Source organism: Ambystoma mexicanum, chromosome 14 (assembly GCF_040938575.1).
Source record: "Ambystoma mexicanum isolate Mex_15411 chromosome 14, UKY_AmexF1_1, whole genome shotgun sequence".
NCBI lineage: Eukaryota > Metazoa > Chordata > Amphibia > Caudata > Ambystomatidae > Ambystoma > Ambystoma mexicanum.
Window position 1 is genome coordinate 429,886,863 of NC_090940.1, and position 25,049 is coordinate 429,911,911.

The 25,049-nt window shown below is 45.4% G+C and overlaps 1 protein-coding gene across 3 annotated transcripts in view; it reads left to right on the forward strand.

Moving 5' to 3' along the window:
* LIN52 (lin-52 DREAM MuvB core complex component) overlaps nucleotides 1–23,933 on the forward strand; it is a 1,138,589-nt gene extending 1,114,656 nt beyond the window's left edge. For all 3 annotated transcript variants that reach the window (XR_011283757.1, XR_011283758.1, XM_069637610.1), the window contains one exon: nucleotides 22,459–23,933. Coding sequence is in view for 1 of the 3 variants with exons in the window: in XM_069637610.1 (XP_069493711.1) it covers nucleotides 22,459–22,514 (56 nt within the window). In the remaining 2 variants the exon portion in view is untranslated. The remainder of the gene's footprint in view (nucleotides 1–22,458) is intronic.
* Nucleotides 23,934–25,049: the final 1,116 nt, after the last annotated feature.

Sequence of the window (25,049 nt, forward strand, 5' to 3'; positions counted from 1 at the left end):
TCCCATCTGGTGCATTTGTCCCATCTTTTCGTCTTACCCCAGGCGGAGTGCCTCCCAATCCTTCTGCAAGGGGCCCGGCTCTGGGCGCCCCGCAGCTATTCTCGTTTCAGGGGTGTGTTCTGCCTGCCTCTTTGAAAAGGAGATCCCTTCCGCGCCTCCGCCTCCGGACCTTAGTTCCTCTCCTGTAGGGAATCTGGAGATTTGCACTGATTCGATTGCTTCCTCGGCTATCCCTCAGCACTTCCTCCGTTCTGTTCACCCTTCTCGCCATGGGATCCGATCCGCTCCTTGTTTCTTTCACGGACTTTGGGTTCCTTTGCTGCAACCACGTTGGGGGTAGCAGCTTTTGCGCCCGGGGAGGGGATCACGCAGAGAGCTTCAATTCGTTTGGGGGTCGGGAGAGCGTCCTTCACGGTGCTCTCCCATTGGCGGCCATCTTGGAATCACAATCCACCTAAATCTTTGACAGGAGATGGGCCAACAGTGTGGGTCTATAGGTGTGCAGCGTGCGCGGGGTGTAATGGTTGAGGAATACAGTATTTATTTCATGTCATGGGCGGCTATCCTAATATTTTTCTTTTTTAAAGTATCGGCTACCATCAAACTGTCAGGAGCTCTATTCAGGTAGCCTGGGCATATCAGTCAGAGTGGAGTAAAGGAGGTCAGGTGGGCTTATGTGAGTTTGTGGACACTAAGTGGGTTGAGTGTGTAGGGCGGGCCGCTGCAACTTCAGCTGGCATCTGCTTGTAGGTGTATGCGCACGTGACTTGTTGGTGTTTGGATGTGAGTGAAGACTGATGCATGTGAATGATGTCGTGGCGAAGGAAATGGTTGCTGTGAGGGCCTTTCTGAAGGAGCGATAGTTATCAATGTGGCGGTTGTGGAGTCAAAGAGTTCTAGATGACGTAGGCTTGGATGAAGAACAAGGATCCTCCCAATCTGGTGGAGTTGTAGTGGGTGATAACGAGGAGAAGTACAGGTTTCTGGTGGGTTGATACTGTGTGAGCTTATCCTGGAGGAATTTGGGTCTGGTGTTATGGAGGGCCCGATTAGTGATGCACATGGCTTTAAAGGTAGTCTATCAGCCGATAGGGAGACAGTGTAGCACTCTGAGTGCGAGGCTAACATGTTCTCTTGGTGAGAGGACACGGAGGAGATGAGCAACAGAGTTTTGGATTCTTTGGAGTTTCCTGAGCTGGTATGCTGGAGCGCCTAAGTAAAGGGAGTTTGCATAGTCTATGCGGGAGAGTACGATGGGAAGGATAGCAGAGATTTTTTGTGGGTAGGAGAGGTGCAGGAAGCTTCACCTGTGGGTACCTAGGTAGAAGAGGCAGGTTCTGGACATGGAGTCGATGTGGTGGGTGTGATAGATTTGAGGAGAGGAATATATTCGAGTCCAGCATGCATCCAAGATTATTTACAGAAGTGGATGTTGCGGGGGCGGGTAATAGAAGTGTGGCCAGGGGATAGGTTGGGGAAGCAGTGCGGATTTGCAGCATATTGGGATTTCGATTTTGCCGGGGTTGAGGAGGAGATGGTTGACTGTCATCCAATGGTCGATTTCAGAAAGGCAGGAGGAGAGGCCAGTGCGGGGGGTAACCTGGCAGCTTGGGGCTCTTGAGGAGGACCTGGATTTCGTCTGTCTAGCTCTAGCAGATGAGGTTTTGAGATCGGAGGAGCACAGGGAGTGGGCCAAGGTAGATATTGAAGCGCAGGGGAGACAGGGAGGCTCGCTGTGGGACTCCTTTTGCGACTGGGTAAGGGAGGGAGGAGAAAAGGGGGAGAAGCAAGATTTGGTAGATTTGCAAAATGAAGGAGATCCATGAAAGAGCAGAGTCCCTAGAGACAGGAGCCTGTCTGCGAGTATGGTGTGGTCAATGGTGCCGAAGGCGGCAGATAGGTCGGGGAGGATGAGCGCAGCACATCCTTCCGAGTCCGCTGTTCTTTTTAAGTAATTCCAAACCGACACAAGGGTGGACTCAGTTCCCCGGCGGGTCTGAAGCCCGACTGGGCTGGGTCAAAAGGTTGTTTTATGCAGTGCGGTCCAACAGTTTGGCTATGAAACGTGTGTTGGAGAGAAGGAGGGTGGTAGTTGGAGGGAAGGAGGGGGTCAAGGGAAGAGCTTTGACATACGTTTTGAAGGCCTCTGGGAAGATACCTACTGAGAGGGACTGGTGAATAATGGACCTTGCAGTGCTGCCTTCACAAGTTGTCGATGGGATGTTCTTAAGAAGAGAGGGGAGACTGGGATCTCCCGGGGAACCAGAAGGACAGCTTTGTGCTAGAAGTGTGAGGAACTCATGGCGTGAGATGGGTGTGAAAGAGGAGAAGATCGACATAGAGGGAGGCGTAAGGCTGGGAACGTGGTGGGGAGAAGGAATAGGCAGGCGGCGTCAAAGCTAGTTTGGTGAAGATGGAAAGGTGTCTGTCAATAACAGTATTGTGAAAGTGTTCGGACAGAGCGTTGCAGAGGGATTGGGAGTTAGGGGAGGAAGGGGTTGAGCAGCGTGGCATCCTGAATTCTCCGATGATTCTGTACAGTTCACATCTTGAGTTACAGGAGTTTGAGTTTTCATAGAAGGTTTTTTTGGCTTTCTGAATTTCTGACCGGTAAGCCCTGGTCAGTCTTGCAAGAGATGTTTTGTTATGAGGTGTGGGCTTAGTTCTGTAGTACCTGTAATATATCTTATCTGTGTATATATGCCACACTATCACTCATAACTTGTATTTTGTATTTATGTATTACCTGTAAATCTGGCCCTTTGTGTATATATTGTTGTAACCTGTACTTAAGATTATGTGCCGGTTGCCCATGGGCCTGGTGCGCTTTACAAATAAACCAAACTTCTCCAGGCCCGCTTTAGGGTTTAGGCTTGAGAGTTTTGATGTGGGCTGTATACCACTTGGGGTTGGGTCCCATTCTCTGAGAGGTATGTCTCGTTGGAGTGAGGGGGAGGAGGGCGCTGGAGAGCCAATAATCCAAATATTCAATAGAGGTAGTGCCTTCCTGGAGTGAGAGTTGTGGGAGTAAGTTTAGAAGGGAGTTGGCTAGATCAGGGTTAATAGTGACTTTATTCCAGAGGGATACGGGGGGAGGGGGAGGGAGAGGTTGGAGGGGGAAGGCTGGTGTGACGGGGATGGGAGGATTAGGAGGTCAAGGGGGAGAAAGTCGCTCAGTGATCTGTCCATATTACTGTGCTTGGGGGCAGGATGGCTATCAGGTTTGTGGAGCTGAATACAGCATCGAGGGTGTGTCCTGCGGTGTGGGTGGGGAGAGTTTCTGTTAGGTTAAGTTGAGGGCTTCTAGGTTCAGTGAGAGAACGTGTGATGGGGTTTGAGGAAGCGCCGAACCAAATGTTGAAATCTTCTAAAATGGTGAGAGAAGGATGCTGAATTAAGGTGGCAGTTAGGGCATTACTAAGGTTGTCTGGAAAGTTCCTGTTGTAGCCGGGGGGTCTGTATAGAAGTAGGAAGCTGTGAGTGACAGTGGGGGAGAGCTGTATCTTTACTAGCAGTTATTAACTGTCACTGCTGCTGGATAAGTTATCCTTGAGTAGGACTGAGATGTGGTGGTTATGGAGGGTGGCCAACCCACCTCCTCTGCTGGATCTATTCTGTTCAATTAGGTGTATCCTGGGGGAAGATCATGTGTGTGATAGGTTCGTAGTCATCGGAGAACCAGGCATCTGTGATGAAGAGGACGTCCAGGTTTTCATCCGAGATCAGGCTGAAGAGGTTATATTTGTTTTTGAAGACTGACCTTGCGTTGATGAGTATGCAAGACAGTAGGTTCGCTTTCTGGAGGAGGAATGGGTTCGGAGTAAAGGGGGGGTGGAATGTGGGGAAGTGGAGAAGGTGGGTGGGTGAGTGGGAGGGTCTGACCAGGTGTGGCAGGGGAGCTGTGTTGGTGTAGGACTGGAGGGGGCAGGCTGGGTGATTAGGGGTGTGGATGGGGGGTGTTTTTTTTTTTGGAGAGGGGGGTAGGAGGGCAACTGGTTGGGCGATGGGGTATTGGGTGGGGAGAGCTAGAACAGGGTTGGGGTGGGAGGAGAGGGAGGGGGGTATAGTCTATATGGCTATAAATGTCATACCCTATCTCGGATAGAGCAGAGGGGAAGAGTGAAAGTGGGGGGGCCTTGAGTGAATGCAACCAGTGCCCTTTCTAGGAAGTTGTGGGTGGGGGGGACCGGAGGAGTGTGAGTATGTGTTGGAGAGCTGTTGAAATTGGTGTATTGGCTAGGGCGGCCTTTGCTGCGCTTAGGGATGGAAAGTGCGAGTTGGTGAGAGAGAGGGGAGGTTGTGAGGGTGAAGTGGGCAGAAGAAGAGGTGGGGCAATGGAAGGGGATGGTGTGTGGGAGAGGAGAGATGGAGGGTGGCTGAAGGAGCATGTGTGATTCTAGAGCACCAGCGTGCAGCTCTGTTGTGGGAGTTGCAATATCTGCATGATGGGTGGTTGGGAGGGTAGCGGGGTGAGAGATAAAGGGCAGATGAACGTTGGGCTGTGCGTGGTGCAGAGGGGAGAGGAGGCTGCGTGTAAGAGGCCGTGGTGGAGGACAGCTGCAGGGGTTGGCTGGATAGGGCATTAGTTGGGTTTCTGGAGCGCCAGCGTGCTGCTTGGGAGGTGTGTGGCAGGGTGTAACCTTGAAGTTTTGGAAAAGATGGAGATGGGTAGAGGGAGGTTGTGGTTAGCAAAGTGATGCTGTGTGATCAGTCTGGCTGTTCTAAGGAATAAATGAGCCTTGGAGGTGCCAGAAGGTGTTTACAAATGTGTGTGCCTGATTAGCAGTTAGATCTGAACGTGACTAAAAGTAATTTGATTCTGAGATGAGAACAAAAGCTTGCAAGGTTGTCTAAGTTCAATAGCTAAGCTTTGCCTGGACATTTGTCTAGATTTGAACGTGAACAGTGCCTCTAAAGCTGTCTAAACTCTCAACATGGACAATGCCTGCAAGGATGACTAACTTCAAAACATGAGTATTTCCTGGCAGTTTGACTAAGTTAAAAACGTGAACAATGCCTGCAAGATGACCAATTTCAAAATATGAACAGTGCCTGACATAAGCTGTGTGCAACATGTGCAACTAGAATCAAAAACATGCCCTGTTGTGGGGACGGTATCTAGGTTCAAAGCACACAATGTAGTGGGAAACGCAGCCAGATTCAAAACACAATCTAGTGGGCAAATGCACCTGGATTCAAAACATTAAATGTAGTGGGGAGAATGCACCTGGATTCAAACCTTCAGTGAAATGGGTATGATACACTGAGATTCAAAACATCTAATGCACCTAGATTCAGACCATTCATTGTAGTCAGGAGAATGCACCTAGATTCAAAACATTCAATGAAGTGGGTAAAATGCACCTAGATTCAAAACATTCAGTTTAAGTGGGTAACATACACCTAGATTCAAAACATTCAAGATGGTGGGAAAATTGACCTGGATTCACAACATTGAATGTAGCAAGGAAAATGCAGCTGGATTCAAACATTCAATGTAGTGGGAAAATGCAGCTAGATTCAGAGCTTATACTGTGGTGGTGGGAAATGCATTATGCACTGTGTGAGAGGATCCAATGAAGCACAAGTATAAGGCTGCCGGGCATCAAAATTTTAACAGGTCCAAAGAATACCTCCCCTATTTCCCCAACAAAACAGTTTGGCTGCCCTACCCAAACCTCTAGCTGTGTAGTGGTGGCAGTGCAAAGGTGAGCTAAAGGGCAAAGAGTAAATTGGTACAGTGTTAGGAACAGGTAGAGTGATAAGAGTGGTAGGGTTTTAATTGAGCACAGTGATGGCTGTGCCCACTGCCTGTACCAACCATACCTTGGCTGTAGCTGTAGGACGCGTCGGGCGTCTGAGGGTGAATAGGGCCAAACGGGTATAGGAGTTGCCCTTTGCCTTGGGTCATTTGCCAAAGGCTGTCCTGAAGGATTCAGTGAAATGGAGGAGCTTCTCGTCGGGTGGACTTCACAGAGACCAATCTTTGAGAAGGGGTGGGCAGGGGGGAAGGTGGAACAGGGAAAGGGGAGGCGGCGGAGGAGCGTGCGGGTGAGAGCTGGAACGGGGAAGCCCGAGAGGGCTAACGAGATGTTAAAAAGGCTGTGTTTACCAGGGCAAGCTGCTGCAATGCACAGGAGTCGCACAAAATGGGCCAAAAGATTCCTGTAAGCACCATAAGCACCTCCAGTGTTCCGTGGTCTTCATGGAGACCAATCAGTGAGAAGTGGCAGTCAAGGGGTGGTGAAGAAGCCCTAGTGAGTGCATTCTCCTCGGATGTTGCTACTGATGAAACATATAACTGATTCAATGACCACCAAAGCAGACTCCCTCAGCAAACTAACCTATGTTCTAGCTCCACAAAATGGAACGCAAACTGAGACCTATTTATATCCAGGTAGAACAATCCGCAGACTCTGATTGTCTGATTGCTGCTTGTTTGGCAGAGAGCTGTTTCACTGGGAGATGCGTTTCATCTGGCTGGAAGTGCCCGAAGATATTAGTGATGTTGAATAAGACTCTTCAAATGTGCCATGAACCTGATGACCCTCATTTGACTAAACTGCATCTCGGTTTCCCACCACCTGCTGCTTTTGTATGATTCCCCCCCACCCCCCCGTAGTTTTGTCTCACAAGATACATTATTTCACCCCAGTATTTTTGTCTCCCAAAAGATGCATTATTTCAGACTGGAGGATTCTTTAACTTTGGACTCAATTATCTGAGCTTGGTACTATAGATCCTCATTAACTGTTCTGTGGCCACATGGGTCAGTCACAATATAACATACAAGTCACCCAAGCAGCCGGAAAGAAGTCTACCTGGACTTAGTATAAGAAGCTTTCTTGGTGGTGTTGGGCGTTTGCTATAGAAATCAACTCCTTCGTTTATGGGATGGAGGTTTTTTTTAATCTGTTTTGATCAACCCTGCTAAATCTGGGGTATGCATGAAATCCTGTCTTTCCTATCTGGTGTGAACAAGGATTTACAGAAACTCTTGAGAAAGTTGTTTTTTTCTTTACAAATATTATGTTAATTGTCATTATGCATGGTTCCTGGATAGCTTTGCATGAGGCAGGATGCTCCACGTGCTTTCTAAACTAAACACTGTGTTGACGCATTGGCCCTTCACACTACAGCTCTTAATGTTTATGTTAAAGGATATTTGTACCGTGCTCTGGCGGCTCTGTAAAAAAAAGGGAGGGGGGGGTGAGTTAGTGGGAATGAGCTGGAAAAGTGCAAGAGAGCAGTGATGTGCTGTTGGTGGCCTCAGCCCGATGGGTCCGTTGTCTGGGCTTGGGGTGTTTTATGGTCTGTAGTCGTGTGCTGTTGTTGGAGTCTGTGTAGTTTGTTTTGTTGCTGCAGTGTAGTGAAGTTTGTGCGGATTGTTGTGTTGTAGGGTTGTGGTTGTGTTTGGTTAGAGTTTGAGAGGTGTATGAAGAGGGGTGAAATTGTTAGTGGATTGGTTAGTTGGCATTGCTGTCCGGCTATGCAGGCGATCGCTCCCAGCACCCTTCCATACGTGGCACATGCCAACGCTTGCAATTGTGGCCAGGGGCGACACCTGCCTTCATTCACAACTCCATACGGTCAGTGCCCATGTCAATGTCCAAACTTAGTTCAAGTGTAGCAAGTGCTAACATTCATACAACTTTATACAAGTATGGCACCCGGTAGCAATTATGGGGCGGGTGAGGTTGTTGGCTGGAGTTGGCTAGGGATGCTGATTTCTCTCCTCATTGGTGTCGCTTGTGTCCTATTCGACTTAGCATTGTCTCTGTTGTTGTAGTAAGAGTTTCATTGGTCGATTCTGGGTGTTGTCAGTGTCATCCTAAATTTAGTTAACCTTTACATTGTGTTTCCTGTTCAGTTGCTTCGCTTTTTCAGTTTGAATCGGTGGTGTTGAAGAGCCAGGTTTTTAGTAATTTTCTGAATTGTAGGTGGTCTTTGGTGTTTCTTATTTCTTTCGGGATGTTGTTGCAGGTTTTTGCGGCTAAGTGGGAGAAGGAGGAGCCCCCAAGTTTTTTCTTAAGGTATGGTTTTTGTTCCAGGCGGATTGCGTTGCTTGATCTGAGAAGTCTTGTTGGCTTGTAGATTATTTTCTTTTGTGGGAATTCAGCTCCTTGTCCGCTGATTGCCCTGTGTGTTATGCACATTGTTTTGAAGGTGATGCAGTGTTTGACTGGGAGCCAGTGCAGTGTTTTTAGGGCTGGAGTGATGTGGTCTCTCCTGGATAGTTTGAGGAGCAGTCTGGCTGCTGTATTTTGGATCTGCTGTAGTTTCTTTAGGAGGTATTCTGGTATCCCGAGATAGAGGCTGTTTGCATAGTCGATTCTTGACATGAGGGCGACGATTGTGAGTGTTTTGTGGGTGAATGAGAGGGAAGGTAGAATTCTTCTTGCCATGTGGAGGAGGAAGAAGCATTTCTTGATGATTGCATTTATTTTTCGTTCTAAGGTTAGGGTGTTGTCCATCAGTACTCCCAGATTTTTTACTACCTTAGATGGTGTTGGTGCGGTTCCCATTTCCATTGGCCATGGAATATAGGTGGTGTTCTCTCGGTTTTTGGATATAATCATGATTTCTGTCTTTCCTGGGTTGATTTTCAAGTTGTTGGCATTCATCCATTTAAAGACTTCTTTTAGACACTCCGTTAGGGTTGAGTGATCGGCTTGAGTGTCATCTGCATAGTTGTAGCATTTAATGTTGTATTTTTTAAAGATTCTGATTACTGGAGTCTGGTAGATGTTGAAGTATAGTGGTGATAGTGAGGACGCTTGTGGTACTCCACAGTCGTTAACTCGTGGGGTGGATTTGAAGGGTTTTATCCATACGGTTTCTGTTCTGTCTGCTAGGAATGATTTAATCCAGAGTACTGCCATGTCGGTTATGCCTATGTCTTCTAGTCTTTTGGTTAGGGTGTCATGGCTAACTTTGTCGAAGGCTGCAGAGAGGTCGAGCAGAATCGGGCCTGAGGTTGTGTTGGAGTCCGCGTTAGTTTTTAGGTCCTCCCAGATGGATAGTAGTGCTGTTACTGTTCCTCTTGCGGGTCTAAAACCGACTTGTGCTTGGTCTAGTAGGTGGTGTTTTTCTACGTGTTCTTGGGTTAATTTGTATACGTAGGTTTCAAGGAGTTTTGCTGGGTACGGGATGTATGAAATCGGCCTGTAGTTGGAGAGGTCTTCTACATCGCCACTTGTGTTTTTTAAAAGCGTTTTGATATATGCTGATTTGAAGGCTTTTGGTACAGTTCCTATTGCTAGTGAGAGATTTAGGTGGTTCCTGTAGTATTCTGATTTCGTTCCCTGTGCAAGGATTGGCTTGTAGATGTCAGGGGGGCAGGGATCTATAGGTGAGCCTGTTTTGTATGATTTGTCGGATGTTGTTGATTTTGTTCTTGAAGTGGTCTGCCAGGTCATTGCAAAGTTTCTCTGAGGTGTTGTTGCAGCCTGGTGTGTTTCGCATTTCTTTAATGATGTTTAACATTTCTTTTTGTGTGTTGGTGGCATTGGTGATTCTGTCATCATGCCTTCTCTTTGCCTTTTGGATTTCCTTCTTGTATGCGCGGATTTGTTTCTGGAACAGTATTTGTTTGTCTGGGTTGTATTCTTTGCTCCATTCCTGTTCCATCTTCTTGTTGTCCTTTTTCATGGTGCTTAGCAGTGGGGTGAACCATTTTGCCATTGATCTTTTTTTTGATGGGGTGAATGTGTTTTCCGTGGCGATCTTATCAATTGTATCCGCAATCCATTTGTGTAGTAGCTCCGCTTTCCCGTCTATTTCAGCCAGCTCCAGATCTATAGTTGAGGGTTTGGTCATCTCCAGTTGTTCGAATAGGTTGCTTGCCTTGACGCTGTTCCAGTTCCTTTTTGTGGTGGTTGTGGTGAGTTTGGGGGTTTGGATGCAGACTTGAGTTGGTAGTTTGATCACGAATGGGATGATGAGATGGTCGCTTCACTGTATTTGTATCGGCGGTGCCGTGGTGATAAGTTTTTCCTTGGCAAAGATTGCGTCGAAGGTGTGTCCTGCCGAGTATGTTGCCCCTTTGACTAGCTGTCATAGTTTCATGGCTGTAAGTTGTCCAATCAGTGAGTTGGCGTGACTTTCTTCAAACCAGTTGTTGAGGTCCCCCAGGATGATTAGATATTCGTGCTTGTTGGCTATATTGGTGATGGCTTCTATGAAATTATCAACAAAGGTTGCATCGTATGTTGGTGGTCTGTACACCAGGATGAATCTGATGTTGGTTTTTGGGTTTGCTGATAGGCGTATGACCATGGTTTCACAGTTGATGATGTTGAGAGGTTTGTCTGTTTTTATTTTCAGGTGTCCTTTGAATGCTATTGTGATGCCTCCTCCTTTTTATTTTTTTCTGTTTACTTGAAGGCATTTGAAGTTGGTTGGGAGGCAACTTTGGAGTGTGATGTTATAGTTGTCCAGCCATGTTTCTGTGATGAATAGGATGTCGATGCCGTTGTCATCGAGTAGGTCAAAGATCTCTGTTGAGTGTTTTGACATGGATCTTGCGTTTATTAGATTGCAGTGGCGTTTGTAGGTGTAGTTTGGTTTGGGCTTTATTGTTGGGGTCATCTATGATCAGCGTTGGGGTTTCCTTTCTGTTAGATCTCTAACTGAGGTGTTTATACGGGTGTGTCTGTGTCGTCGATAAGTACTTCTAGTTTCTGCCTTGGGTTTTTGTTTTCATCGGGTTCTTCCAAGAATTGTGGGTGTTGAGTTGAATGGAAGTTCCTCTTGTTTTGGTGATGTAGGGTGTTATTGCGTCCATTATGTTTTTGTTGTTTCTAGTGTTGTCCGTCCTTCTTCTGCGTGGTTGTTTGGTTGTCTGCTGTTGCTGATTCTAGCGTTGGGTTGGTTTGTTGTGGTGACCGGTTGTTTGTAAGCTATGGAGTTAAGTAGAGGTATTTTTCTTTTCTCTTCTCTCAGTGTTGGTTCGGTTTTTGCTCTGGTCTGTGGGAGTGTGTTCTGCAGTTGTGAGTCTTTGTTGCTGTTCTGGTGTTTGATCTTTCTTTTCCTTTCCCTCGGTATAGGTTGTTTGCGTAGCATTTTGATCTTGAGAGTAGTTTTGGTGTTTTTTTTTTTGTTGTTGATGCCAATCTGATTTTTGGTCTGGCTGTCTTGTGGTGTAGTGCTGGGCGAAGAGAATTGTCTGCTACAAGTTTGGGTTCTGTCTGTAGTTTGTGTTGCCGACTAGTTCAGTCGCTGTCTTGTGTGTTGTAGGGGACGTAGTTAGGGTGGTGTTATCGGTGGCTGTCCCTAATGTCTGTCTCCATGGACGAGGTTCACTACGGCGAGCTAGTTATCTGTGGTTAAGAAGGATAGCTATTAACTACATAATTGTCCTACTGGGCGCAACTAAGGGTCACTGTGTCGTCCCATGCGGCGCAAGCTCCTAATCACAGTATCACTCCACAGTAATCAGCCAGTGATTTCTGTCTTACTCATACTGCATTTTTCTTACACAAGATGTCTTACTTTACCAATGGCCTTCCTCTTCTCCGAAGGTTCTTGGAATAACAGTCTTTCTTTGTTATAGCGTTGACTCCTTATTTGTCTTTGTCCTATCCATGAGACCTGGAGAGGCATACGTTTTTCCTCCACTGCTGTGTGCCTTTTTCCATGCTTTGGGGATATGTCGACATTCCTTTAGCTCTTCTGACCCATTTGTGATAGCGCCCCTTGAGAGGCGCTATTAATTTTATCCTCTGAGGTGGGTTCTGGCGCCTTGGCTTGTCTTCAACAGGCTTTCAGTTTTGGGGTGTTTTGAGGCATATGTAGACCTTCCTTTAGCTCGTCTGACCCACTTGTGATTTGGCCCCTTGAAAGGCGATATTAATTTTATCCTCAGAGGTTGGTTCTGGAGCTTTGGCTTGCCTTCAACCGGCTTTTCGTTTTGGGGATGGTCTTTTCCTTGCACCCTTTATGGGAGGCGTTTTGCCTTTTCCCACTGTATGTGGGCATTCCTTTTGCTCTCTGATCCACTTGTTATGTGGCCCCTTGAGAGGCGCTATACATTTTTTATCCTCCTATCCTCCAAGGTGGATTCTGGAGCTTTGGCTTGCCTTCAACCAGCTTTTCGATTTGGGGATTGTCTTTTCCTTGCACCCTTTATGGGAGGCGTTTTGCCTTTTCCCACTGTATGTAGGCATTCCTTTTGCTCTCTGATCCACTTGTGATATGGCCCCTTGTGAGGAGCTATTAATTTGTCATCCTCGGAGATGGGTTCTCGAGCTTCGGCTTGCATCCAACATACTTCCCGTTTTTGAGCTAATGAGTGTGAACTGGTAATATGGTAAATTATTAAGACGGACAGTTAGTGAAAGTCTTATTGCAATTATATGTTGTATTCTTTAATTTCAGATCACCTTTGAATGTTTGACATTTTCAAAGGACTCTTAATTGTATGCTTCTATAGCACCCTAAGTCTACCTTGCAGACTTGTGATATACCTCTTTAAACACTAGACAGCCCTTTAATGCATGGCACAGACCAGGATAGTTGATTGCCAATACGCAATGCATTGAACTGATTAGGTTGGCAGTGTGGCTGTATAGAGATATGATCCTGCCAGGGTAAATGTGTAGTGGGCCTTGCGTGCATGCTGTGTGTGCTTGCAGCCTTACTTGCTTCCTGCCCGTGTACTGTCCAGTTTTTCTGCCATTGCCAGTTCTTCAGCCGACACAATCTTGTAAGCTAAGTATATGTCCTTTGTGTTCTCTGCCCCTTACTAAAAAAGGATGTCCAATAAAATAATTGAAAATATTTGTAAAATGACTGCAGTGGCAAACAGTGTGCTTGTGCTGCATTTCATCTCAACTGGGGAATGAGTCCCATAGTTCAGGCTGGTGCACCTGGATGTCGGGGGATCTTTTTTTACTGATCACAAAGCAGATTCTGTGTAGCAACTTAACATTCTTTCTTTAACCCGTATGCAATGGGCAACCCAGCCTGAAGTGCTTCAAGATGTGCAAAAGGGAGCACCGATGTTGAAGGTAAACATCTGTGGACATCTGTGTGTTGGTTGTGGATTGTAGCATTCTCGTCAGGGGGTTTCAGAGGGATGCTGTTAGCAGTAGTTGTCCACTTTAATGGGTGAGGTGAACACTAACAAAGGTGCCAAGCAATGGTGAGAGGGTCAGCGCTGGGGTGGAGGGTGGTGATGCATGGCTCGGAGGATGTGTCAGCACCTGGATGTAGGGTCAAGGTAGTAGGTGATTCTCTTTTATAGGTATGAGAGCAGCAAGGAGCCCAAAGAACAGACCTAGGTAAGAACATCTGGAGTTAGTCATCTTATGTTGAGAATAACAGTGAAGTATCTTTTTATCCAACTAAGTGTGAACTTGTGGAATGATACACAAATGGTTAAAACAATAAGTGACTGGTGTATTAAAAATGGTCTGGCACAGCCACATAACGTAAAATTAGAGTAAGCACTGGTTTAGCTGGAGACCTAGGATGTTTATGATAATGAATGGAATGGATACTCTGTGTACAGGATAGATGACCTGATCGGCCACATTCCCAATGCCGTAGCATTTTAATTTACATAGATGAATAGTAGTACTCTTTCCCAGCTTCCTGCTAGAGCATGGTGGTCCTTATCTTGCTATTATATATTTCTAGACTCCATGCACAAAGTATATTTCAGCATTAGCGCCATTAGTGTATGCTGTATTGAACAAGTTTTGGGATCTTTGACGGTCAAATCCACATTGCGGAACCCTTATTTGGGACTTTGAAAGGTGCTGAGGAGCAGGTCTTCCCTCCAGATGTATGAATAGCTGGCTGGAGATGGGATGAAGGGGGGATTCCCTAGTGCCCCTCTGCCCGTCCAATCCCATCTTGGTTCCTAGTAGCGGCAAATGCTGCACATCCTTTACAAGTTGAATACAAGTTAGGGAAGTAAAAGACAGAGCCCCTAACTGATGAATTGCCCTGCCCCTTGACCCAACAGTTCTGAACACTATACTCTGCATGGTAATGTCCATGGATGCTCAGCATTATGAAGCATTGACCCCCTCCTCCCAACTGCAAAGCTATTGAATTTCTGCCCCGTAGACACCCATTCATCACTGAGGACCAAAGGACAGGCCTGTGAGCCTAAAATGCTCTTGCGCATTTTTGGCTTTCTACACGCAGGCATTAGGCAGTCTGAAAAGCCAACTCATGGGTGGGAAAGGAACATGCTCACCAGATTAGAACCACAGTGCAGCCGCGTTGAACCCCGACACACAGACCACACACCACCACGCGGAGTCACATGGTCAACCAGTCACTTCTGCCTGAATCCAAAAAGCAGGGGGCTGTTGTAGACCTCAGGCAATGCCAGCCACCTGAATAAATACATTCTAGCCATTGTGGACTACTTCACTTGCAACCGAGACCTTCTAATTCTAATTAAGAACAAACTCTTTCCAGTCAATGCTGAAACACTTGTAGCTTTTTTTATTGGGATGGGTGTCCCAAAGGAAATAGTAACCATTCAGGGTTCTACCTTCATGTTCAAACTCTGGAGGAGATGAAAGATCTTTTAAACATTAGGACACTGTGTACCTTTGTCTATTTGCCTCAGATCAATGGATTGGTGCAGCACTTTAAGCAGGCACAAACTTTATTACTGCAGCTAGATAACATCTGTTACCGACACTAGTAAAGAAGGATATACTCAATTGGGACACACTTACTATAGGCCTTATTTTCAGTAAGGAAGATTCTTTAAATGTCAACCGGTTTCTCCCCTTTAAAGTGGGTTTACAGCCGGAGGCCCTGCAAATGTTTATATGTGCCAAGGCAAGGATGTGAAACAGCAGGAGGATCATGCAATTAACACTGTGCAGTTTGTTAAAAAAAAAATAGCTTAGGATAGGATGATGCCAGTAAGGCAACTAGTAACCCAACATTTTAGCTGAGTTGCGAACAAGCAAAAAATATATTATGACGTGACAGCTAGGCTCCAAAAATTCGAATGCGGAGGACCCACCATGGATAACTATCTCCTAGCATATTAGCATGGTCCTTAAGTTATCACTGAAGACCTGGTAGACTGCCCCAAAGCAAATGTGGATCAAGGGTAGGCCAGAGGTGGGTGACTTTGGAAACCCCAACGTTATTATAATGTTTCCCTCGAGGGTTAAATCAAATTACCACTTGAGGTATTTAAACGTATTCTCAGTCAGTACAATTTACATCAGATAAAAGTTGGTGTCTGGTCAAGATTCGAATCCAAAAGGATCAAATGCCATAGGATCGAGTAAATTTGACCTAAAAAAAAGGGTCGTTTTTTTTTTTTTTTTTTTTAAATATATATTTTTTTGGGTTTCTGTTTTGGAAAAAAAAGTGGTTTTTACCACAAAAAAGGTTGTTTTGGGGGGGACACCTCCCCCAAAAAAAGTTAAAAAATAAATAAAAATCGACCCTTTTGTTTTAGGTCCTTTTGATTCGACCCTTTTGTCATTCGATCCTTTGCATTTGAATCTTTGACCTATAACCCTCGTAGAACACTTTGCCTTTCCCTTTCCTAGGGCAAGTGTAGGCAAGATAGCATGAAGAACTCAAAACAAAAATATCTCTCCCAATCCCTCTTTTTACTTATTGGTGTTTCAGCCCAGCATGCACTGTCTCAATTTTAAGTAACAGCGTATACTTGTCCTCGGGCTCATGCCGGTCTCTGAATGAAGCACATTTCTGCTTTCTTGACGGAGGGCTTATGGAGCTTGAGTATGATGAGCATTCCTCCCATGCAAGTTGTCAGCAACACCAAAGCCAGATATTGCATGCAGGCCTCCCCTTCAGCAAGGGGCCACCATCTACTGCCAGCAGTAGACCATGTTATAGTTTCTACTGGTTTCTCACTAGGCCTATCAACACCTCCCTGCTTCAGTGTTCTGTCTCATCTGTCTACCAATCCACAGTCTAATTCCTCCTTGATGTCTTGACTCATGCTTGTACATATGGGAACCCGCCTCACCCTTCTCTCTCCTAATTACTGTTGCTCATCTGCGTAATCCCGGGCCTCTGCCACATGCTCAATCTGTCCTAGACTTGTCCTTGTAAGGTTAAGGGTTTGCCCTACTCTTGACCATCACCCTGACTTTTTCTCTGGTGGTATTCCTCCTCTTCGGACCCTGCACCCCTCCTCTGCTGTTATTATTCTTTGTCTCCTTTCTCATCATCTTCCTCGTGTGCCGTGCTGTTATTGGTCCTGCTCTCCTTTGCTGTTATTGTGTCTCCTTTCCTCTTTTCCTTTCTTCCTTTCTTCTCACCCTCTCCATCCATTTTTCCTCCTCTGTTGTTGTTCCTCCTCATCCCGCCTCTTTGCTGGTATTATTCCTACTTGTTTCCTTACACTTGATGTTATTCCACCTCTCCCTCCTTCTCACCCTTCTCCTCTCTTCTCAACCCCTTTCTCCACCACTCCTTTCTTCTCACCCCTCCCCACCCCTTTCTCTTCAGTTGTTAGCCCCCTACTCTCGCCGTGGCTGCTCTCTCCCTGAGCATCCAAATACACTCCTTCCCCAAACACATGCACTGTTTGAGTTAAGCTTCCCCCTTTTATAGCCTGAAGGGCTTGTAATTGTGGTCCATATGCTAATTATGGAAATGATTTCATCTGGGACAATATGGGAGTGGAGCTTTTGGATTGGCTAAGCATATTGTGTACTACAATTTCATTGGCTATGCATCTGCAGACCTTTGCATTTCAGCTCTTCCGGCAAAGGAATTAACTATGGGGCTGCCATCTTTGATTCCTAAATGGCTGCAGTTCTGCGTGAAGTGGACCACTGACGCCAGCTCGCCCTCATTCTGTTGCTTTTCTCTGTCTCATCTTCACAAGGTATGGGGATCACATTCCAACCTCCCCTGTCGCCTTCGAGGTAAGCATGTGGGCAAGAGATTGCTCTCAATCCCGCTTTCCAGTTACATTTGGCCCGTTAGTGATTGTGGCCCATTCAATCTGACCTCCTCTTTGAGGTATAGGATAATGTACTGCTTTTGGGTGCTTTCCTTCTCTGGATAGAGATTGACATTTTCTGAGGCTCTTGCACCCAGGATCTTTAAGCAGTAACCCTTGAAGGATCACATTGGCGAGCCCCTGCCTTCTGCTCTGTGCATTTAAGGCTGGCCAGAGGGTCCTCCTCAGTCCGTCTCAAGGAATAGCATTACAGTGCAATTGGTGGTACCCGGGCCCCTATTTTGCTTTGTCCGCTCTGTCTAGGGACCTCAGACCCACGCACCCTATTACACGGACCCAGCAAAGTTCTTGGACTCAGAGAGGCAATGAATCACACGTAGACCAATATTTGAAAATAAGAATGGCTTGTTACGGGCCCTTTATTCACACACTATATGCATGCACACACAACTAAAACATATAACGTATCGTAGATTATACATAAACATAGAAAAAGAGCATCACCATTAGTATGGTTGCAAAAGACACCTTCTTCTCGGCAACCACAACACTGCTTAGTCGCAGAGCAGGTATGCAGAGAGATCACTTGTTCTAATGGGGTCTAGAGCGGAGCGTCCTCCCTCTCAGCGAGACTGCATCACCCGGGGTTCAACGCTCTGTCTTTTTCATGAGGAATACCGCTTCTCTTTATGGGGAAATCCCAGCCCCTTCGTGGTTACCAGACTGCCCTTGACCGAAGGGCAGACAGCAAGCATTGGGAGCAAAGAGTACAAAAATCCAACTAGAAGTGGAAAAACCCAGCTTCTCTCCCTCACCTTCGTTCCCAACACCCCTTATCACTGCACCTGCAAAGTTCAGACTCCTTCTTGGCTCGTCCTTCAGCGGACAATACAACAACTATCCTTCACAGTTAGCTCATCTTACATTATTTGACCTTGCCACTGTTGCAGAATTGACATTTGCTTACTGAGCCTTGGAAAACGTATGCTTTCATCGCATATAATGGAAGTGAATGTACAAAATGGACGCGGACATGCGCAATGTTATTTTGCTAATTTTCGCACACGCACTAGAGCCCCAGACCACTTGGTGACTAACACGCTTGCCTGATTCAAAACTCAGTGTGGTTTGTTAGAGACTGGCACCGTTACATAGACGACTGGCACCCAGACTGTACACTGCAGAGAGGACCGGTCACTTCAGCCTGACTTAAATGGCAGATGGAGCTTTTAAACCCTTGAGTGCCGAAAAGACACCTAATAATTAGAGGCAATCACCAGGTGAAAGGAAATTAGTACAACCAGCTGATAAGCCTCAGGGAATGCAAATTTAACAGAGCCTAGTCCTTACTCTGGGAGAGAAAGATAATGAGATCACAATCAGATACTTTATTAGTTAATCAAACTCATCAGGATCACTATAAAAACCCAAAGACCTGTAGGGGACAGCAGCCGCTACAAGATCCTGACCCTACCCTGGGGATGGCTATTTGAGGGAGGATCACATGGGGGTGGTGACCCTCAGGGGAAGTGAGGCATTGTCAGATGAGACATGGAATCCCACTTTCCCTTTTAGGGATATCCCCACCATTCCACATACATTGATAGCATATTGTAATCCCCCTGAGCAACCCACAAAGCATCTTGACAATATAGTTCAATATTCTGAAACCAATCTACTGTCAAACACTGACACCAGGAAGAGGGCAATTGAAGCAAAACAAGCAGTCTAGTAGTTGGAGAAATCCAATTGGCTCTGAACATCTCCCTTTTCCAGCGCAGCAGTTCAAAGATGGAACAGCTGAGCAACACAGTGAGACCCGACCGGCTAGCCTACGCCGGGTAAGCCAAGCTGTCAGGGGGACAGAGGAGCGCAGAGGCACGAGAGAATCATGGAGGGAAAGGAGGAAGCGAGCAAAGCTGAAGAGCAGAGAGCACGCAAAGTGGCATCTGTGTTGGCGCACTCTCACAAGCACCGGAGATGCAGACGAGGGACATGAATCGGAGAGAAAGCTTTGTGCTGGTGAGGGAAGCCAGGGTGACGCACCGAACACCATCCGCCGCGGAGCTGAGCCATCCCAACCAAAAAGAGCAGACATGAAGCAGGGCGTGAAAGGGGGTCAGAGAAGTTACCAAAGCCATTCAGGCACCGGTGACCCCATAGTAAAAGGCTGGGGCACTGGGTGGGAGTGGGAGAAGGCACTCCTAAGTAGAAGTGGGAGGCAAATCCCTACGGCTAGTTACGTGGCCTATCTTAATAGTCGCAATACTTGGGGGTGGTGGGGGAATACAATACTCCAAATGGAACAGGGAACTTGAGGAAGATAAATACCCCTTGATCCAAAAGCTATTCACTGTTGTGTTCAAAGTCCTGGCAGGAGAGTACCCCAGGTGAACAGCGAGCCTGGGACTTGCACATAAAGTTCAAATTTAAAGTCCTGGCATGAGAGTATACCAAGCAAGCTTGAGAATTGTAGCAACACATAAAGGAAGAGCCAAACCCCCATTATGAAAATAATTGTACAACAGACCTGGCAGAGGAGTATACCAGGTGATGTGAGTCTGGAACTTGTACCCACGTGACCTTCTAAAGTGGTAATCCAAAGGAAGAATCATACACTTGCATGAGGAGAAACCCTGGGGAAGGGAGCCATTTCCCCGGGAGTGAATAACAACACCAAGAGGAGGGAGTTAACCTCTTGGGCTAAAGGGAACTTGGTTATTCTTTTGTTCAAACATTTTGCTTTGGTGAAACTTGGGGAAGGGAACCATCCCCTGGAACTGTGAACACTGTCCATAGGAGATATCTGTTGAATTTACATCTTTTGTTGAACTTGAATATCTGTGCACTTTTTCAAACCAAAGACATTGTCCTTAGTGCCTTATAGTTATTTTTAGTGTGAGAGGGCTAGGCGAGGATTTCAGACACAGGACATAGGTCGGGAATAACTATATCAGAGACAGTGGGGCCTTTCCCAAGCCCCATTGTTATTTCAATAAAGGTTTGTAGCCACAAACATGAGTCCCCTGTTTCCGCATCTTATTCCTGGCTCTTCACATATAGTTATCCCTATTGAGATTTAGTTTGAATGGGCATTTAACCAATCACATCCTGTCACTTGTGAATTAAGGTTTTGAAGTGCAATTCTGACTTGTGTGTTCTGTTGATCCTTCATCACAACTCATGATTTTCTTGAATCATGTTGGTAAATTAGGTAGCAAGGTCACCTAGTCCTTTACCTTAGCTAACACCGCACGCGAGTAGTAATGGTCTCGGGTATCAAAGGACGCCAACAGATTACCTAGTGCCACATGTCCTAACTACACTTAAGGCCAATGGTAGGTCAGCAGTTTGTTTGCTACATAGTTTTTGTAACATAAATTCATTGTCCTTGCAAAGAATGTGCGTGTGTCTGAACTTTGTGTGGCTTAAATATCTTGAATAACCTAATTTCATCCATTTAGGAGCATTGTCAGACGTACATGGGGACTGACTGCACTGTTAAAGCAAGGGTTTCTTTCTGCGTGACAATATTATGCTGCTTTGACGCAGTTGTCTTGCTCCCACGAACAGTACCACAGAGAATACTTTCTAGTGAGGTGCATTGACAGAGCTGTGTGCTGGATTTAAGTGCTGCAATAGCAGCAGGTGTTGCAAGGTTGATGCGCACTGGCAAAGATGCGTGGGTTTCTGTGTTCTGAAAACAGGGGTTCTGCAGTTCTGGTTTGAGGTGCATTGCAGAGCTGTCTTCCAGTCTGTACAATATAAAAGCTGCAGCTGCAGGAGAGGATTGAGGTCCATTAAGGGAGATGTTTGTGGTTCACAAAGCTGGAATAGCATGATCTGCTGTGTTCTTCTAGTACTCTGATTAAGTGGGTCTGTGTGGGTGAGAACAAAGAAAAACATTTTACTATACAAAAGCCAGAACACATGGCTTTTTTAACGCTGGTTTGCCTCTAGTTCAGTCAGTGTGTTAAAGTTAAGCTTTATAGACCTAGCCTGAGGGCCCTGAAGACCAAGTTAAAAGTCTAACCGCAGCAGCTTGTCTGGCCTGTTGGCCAGTGGGGGAGTGCCACTTCCTTGCCCCAGGACATAATCCATTTCTGATGCCGAAAAAAAGTTTTATTGTTTGGGTGTTCGGGGAGGAGGGGGTCGCTCACATTTTGCTTAAACCAGACAGAGGTTGTTCTCAATTGCAATAAACCCTGTTATGTGCGGCACACATGGCTGGTAAGGGCCTACAAGCCTGAGCCAGGTAGTGGCCCTGTTTCGCACACGCCCAATTATCCTAAAAAAAATGTCTGACATGAAAGTGAGTCCCTTTTACTATTTACATGGTGACCATGATGGAGGCTGGAGGGACTGGACAGGGTGCGAAATTGTGGGGAGCTGGGAGCTGTTTAGCTCCTGCTTGTTACATTGAAGAGTCTGGATAGCGTGATATCAACATCTGTCAGGAGCTACTTGTGGCTCCCCAGGCCAACTGATGTCGAACAAAACACACCTATGTGAATTTAACCCTGTGCGTTTGGGACAATCTATAAAATAACAGGGCACATATATACAACAGTTAAAGCATAAGGAGTCCTACATAATGGTCAAAATGATATGTTTACATTGTATGTGGAAGTAAGATTAGCAGAAAGCTATGTACTAGCTCCTTGTTCCCCAGTGGTAGCTCTTGGTCACTGGTTAATTCTGGATACCCAGGAGCTACTTTTAGCTCCTCCTCATTCAGTCTTAATTTCGATCCCTGCTGCGGTGCGCTGGAGCAGAGGCGAGAGGCAGGTAAAGCTAGGGGAGATGACAGGAATATATCTAGCTGGGAGCAGCTCCTTAGGTTGAGGAGCATGAGCCATGGGGTAGTGTTGAAAAAATGGCAGACCCCATAGGAGAAGCAGAGAGAACCATGGAGAATGCTGACGAAGTACTAGAAGTTTCTGCCCAAGTTTTGCACCGTCTGATTCGTTGACGCCTCTACCCTGTATGTTAATCCTATGATGAGTTCTTTTCACATATGGGCGTTTTGCCCCGTAAAGAATCTAAGGCTTGGCACCTATTGGATTGTCACGTACATTCTGAAATGCTAAAAAGTCTGTTTGCCTCATCCAGAATTAATGTATGTGCGCGCAGAGAGGGCCTAAGTGGTATTCATCGCTTGTCCATGCAATGCACGCTCATGGTTGGATGATCGTTTTTAAACAACCCATTTATGCAAAGTTCGTTTTCATGTGGTTGCCTCCCCCCAACAGAGTTCTTGCTTTTGGACATATGCATAAGTCTTTGTAGAACAGCATACCAAAAGGCCCAAGTTGGTGACCGTTCTGACCCTTTTACTGACGCTCTTGAGTGCTTTTTCCTCCCGATTAACTGACTCATCGGCATACTTTGTGTCTGCAGACAGAGTAAATGGCAATTTAAATAGTTTTGTCATTTTAGAGATGTTGGAGTTTGATTTGGTGCAGTAGTGAAAGTTTACAGAATGCAAATGTGAACAGTGTTTAACATTTTCGTCTCCTTTCTTACAGCGAGGGAAATGACACGGGGGAAATTTCTCAACATCTTGGAGAAACCTAAAAAGTAGGTTTGTAGAAGAATGCTATGTAACAGAGACTCTACAAACGCATCATTCTAAAGAGGAGCGAATACCTTGATGACGATCCTTGGAAAATGTGAATCGCCTCTAACAACTACAGAATTGTTTCCAGACCCATCATCCCATTTATCAATTCTCTCGTGGATTATCAGCTCATTTACTGAGCATTCACAGGTTGATGGACTCATTGAGTAATGTCTTCCCAGTCTACCAAGTCGCAAACTTGAGGTTCATTAATCACTGAATAAACATCTTGATATCAAATAGCAAATTGATCACACGTGTTCATCCATCAACAATGCACACACATGCAGGCCCATCAAGACACAGATTGCACATATGCCACCACATTGAGACCCAGTACATATATGAAGGTCCATCAAGACAGTAAATATGTATCTATAGGTGTAGGAAGGCACTGTCGGGACATTCAGCACACATTGTCAGACACATTAAGACAATTAACAAATATCTGCAGGGACAACAAGGTACTAAGCATGTATCTGCATTTCCACCAAGCCATTGAGAACAGTGCCCAGTTTATCAAGTCGTTGAAACTGCACATTTAAGTTAATCAAGCTATTAAAAGAAAAATCTGCAGATCCATTGAGACACTAAGCAAACATCTATATTTTGATCAACACACAGAACGATCTCTGGATTTCCACTGAGGCACTGAACATATCTGTACATTCACCAAGACACTGATAAAAGATGTACATGCCCATCACATCAATCTGCAAACGTCTTCAGGTTTCAACAAGATGCTACTTGAACACACTGCCCACTGGAAAGGACTCGCAGAAATTGATGGCCATCATTCCACTTCGCACACCGCTCCATGTCTTTTAATGTAATAAGCAATGTAATCTTAACGGAAATGCCCTGCTGTTTTGATGGTTTATATAAACATGTACGTCAAGCAGCCTAATAAAGGAGCACATCCTACGTTTATAAGCAATCGCATATTAAGTTCTTCTGCTACAGGCCCCCTTCCAACATCCAATACAATTTGATGAAAAACTTACATCTATGACTAAACACCTCAACATTTGTGCTTGTGCGCTTGATCGGAAGTGCATCAGCAACATGTCTTTGAACTTCAGTGAGACATAATGAAAATGACTATATTAAGAGATTTGCCAGCCTTATGTTTAGTAAGTAACAGGTGTGCTCCACAAAGAGCAGCAGGTGAAAGTGAAGGGAAACCACCTCAATTGTTAAGACATTGATTTATTCAAAATTCTGTTTACCCTTTGTAACTGAAGTTGCTGTGTAGCTAACCTCATTAGACAGATCCATGTGTCGTACTTTTTTTAAAAAATCTATTTTGTTTGCTAAGTTTATGCAGTCACCTATTTTTATTAATGCTACATTAAATATCTTTTGTGAACCTTTAAGAAACCATTTCTTGTGCTGGTGTTCTCTTTGCCTTTTTATTTCTCAGACATACAATCAATCTTTTTCTGATGGCTGTCAAATGGGTAGGGCTCCTAAAGGTTTCGTAGGCAAGTGAATGTATCAAATAATTTGCTTTATCAACGCTGCTGGCTCACATCCTTTGCAAACTTTGCCTTCCATGAAATTAAAACCCAAATAAAAAAAATATGAATGAAGTGGAATTTGATATTCCAGTCCTGCTCACATAATACCAATCTCTATCAACCGGTATGGCAGAAATGGGCCAGTTAAATGAGTTGTCACTTTTCCACAGACCTCTCTTGGTAGAAGCAGCCAATGAGGCAGTTTGCCCTGCTTATTTCTAGCCTTTCTCTAATACAGGTCTACCAGCCTGTACTCTGACCTCATGCATGCAAGACCCTCTGTTATTTGCTCCTCTCATCTTCAGAAAATATTTTTTTGAAGAAATTCCATATTTTTCTCACAATATCAAATTCAACAAACATTTTACAGAACTTTATCAACAAAACCATAATAAAACGTCACATATTAAAATTAAACAAATGAGAAGACTTCGTTGGGAGCCCTTCGACAATGTTCAAATCTGTTTTTGGCAATACATTTCAAAAGATACGGTGACAGATTTATCAGTGAGTCATGAACTAGAAACATTGATCACCAACAATGCCTGGTTTAACATTTTAGCAAATCGCATGAGACAGAAAAATGTGAAGCGTTGTGTATTTTAGAAGATCAATTTGGTTCTCAAATTAAGCTTTGATTGATTGATATTTTACTTCTATCGCGCTCATACACAAGTGTTTCAGAGCGCGACCAGGCAGGGAAAGGGAACAGGGGAGAACAAAAACAACGATCTTACTAGGCCCAGTGACATTGAGAACGTGCAAGTGCAGGGTAGAGGGAGAAGGGGGAGAAGTGCATGGAAGGGGGAACAAAAGGAGAGTGCGGAGCGAGAAGAACAAAATATTAATAATAATAATAATAAAATAAATAAAAAGGCAACAAACAATGGGAGTGCAGCCGGCAAGTGCTGGGTTTATGGCAGCAGGCCGTGTAGGTCTGAAAGTGCAGGAAGAAAAGGGGAGGGCTGTATGGGTACAG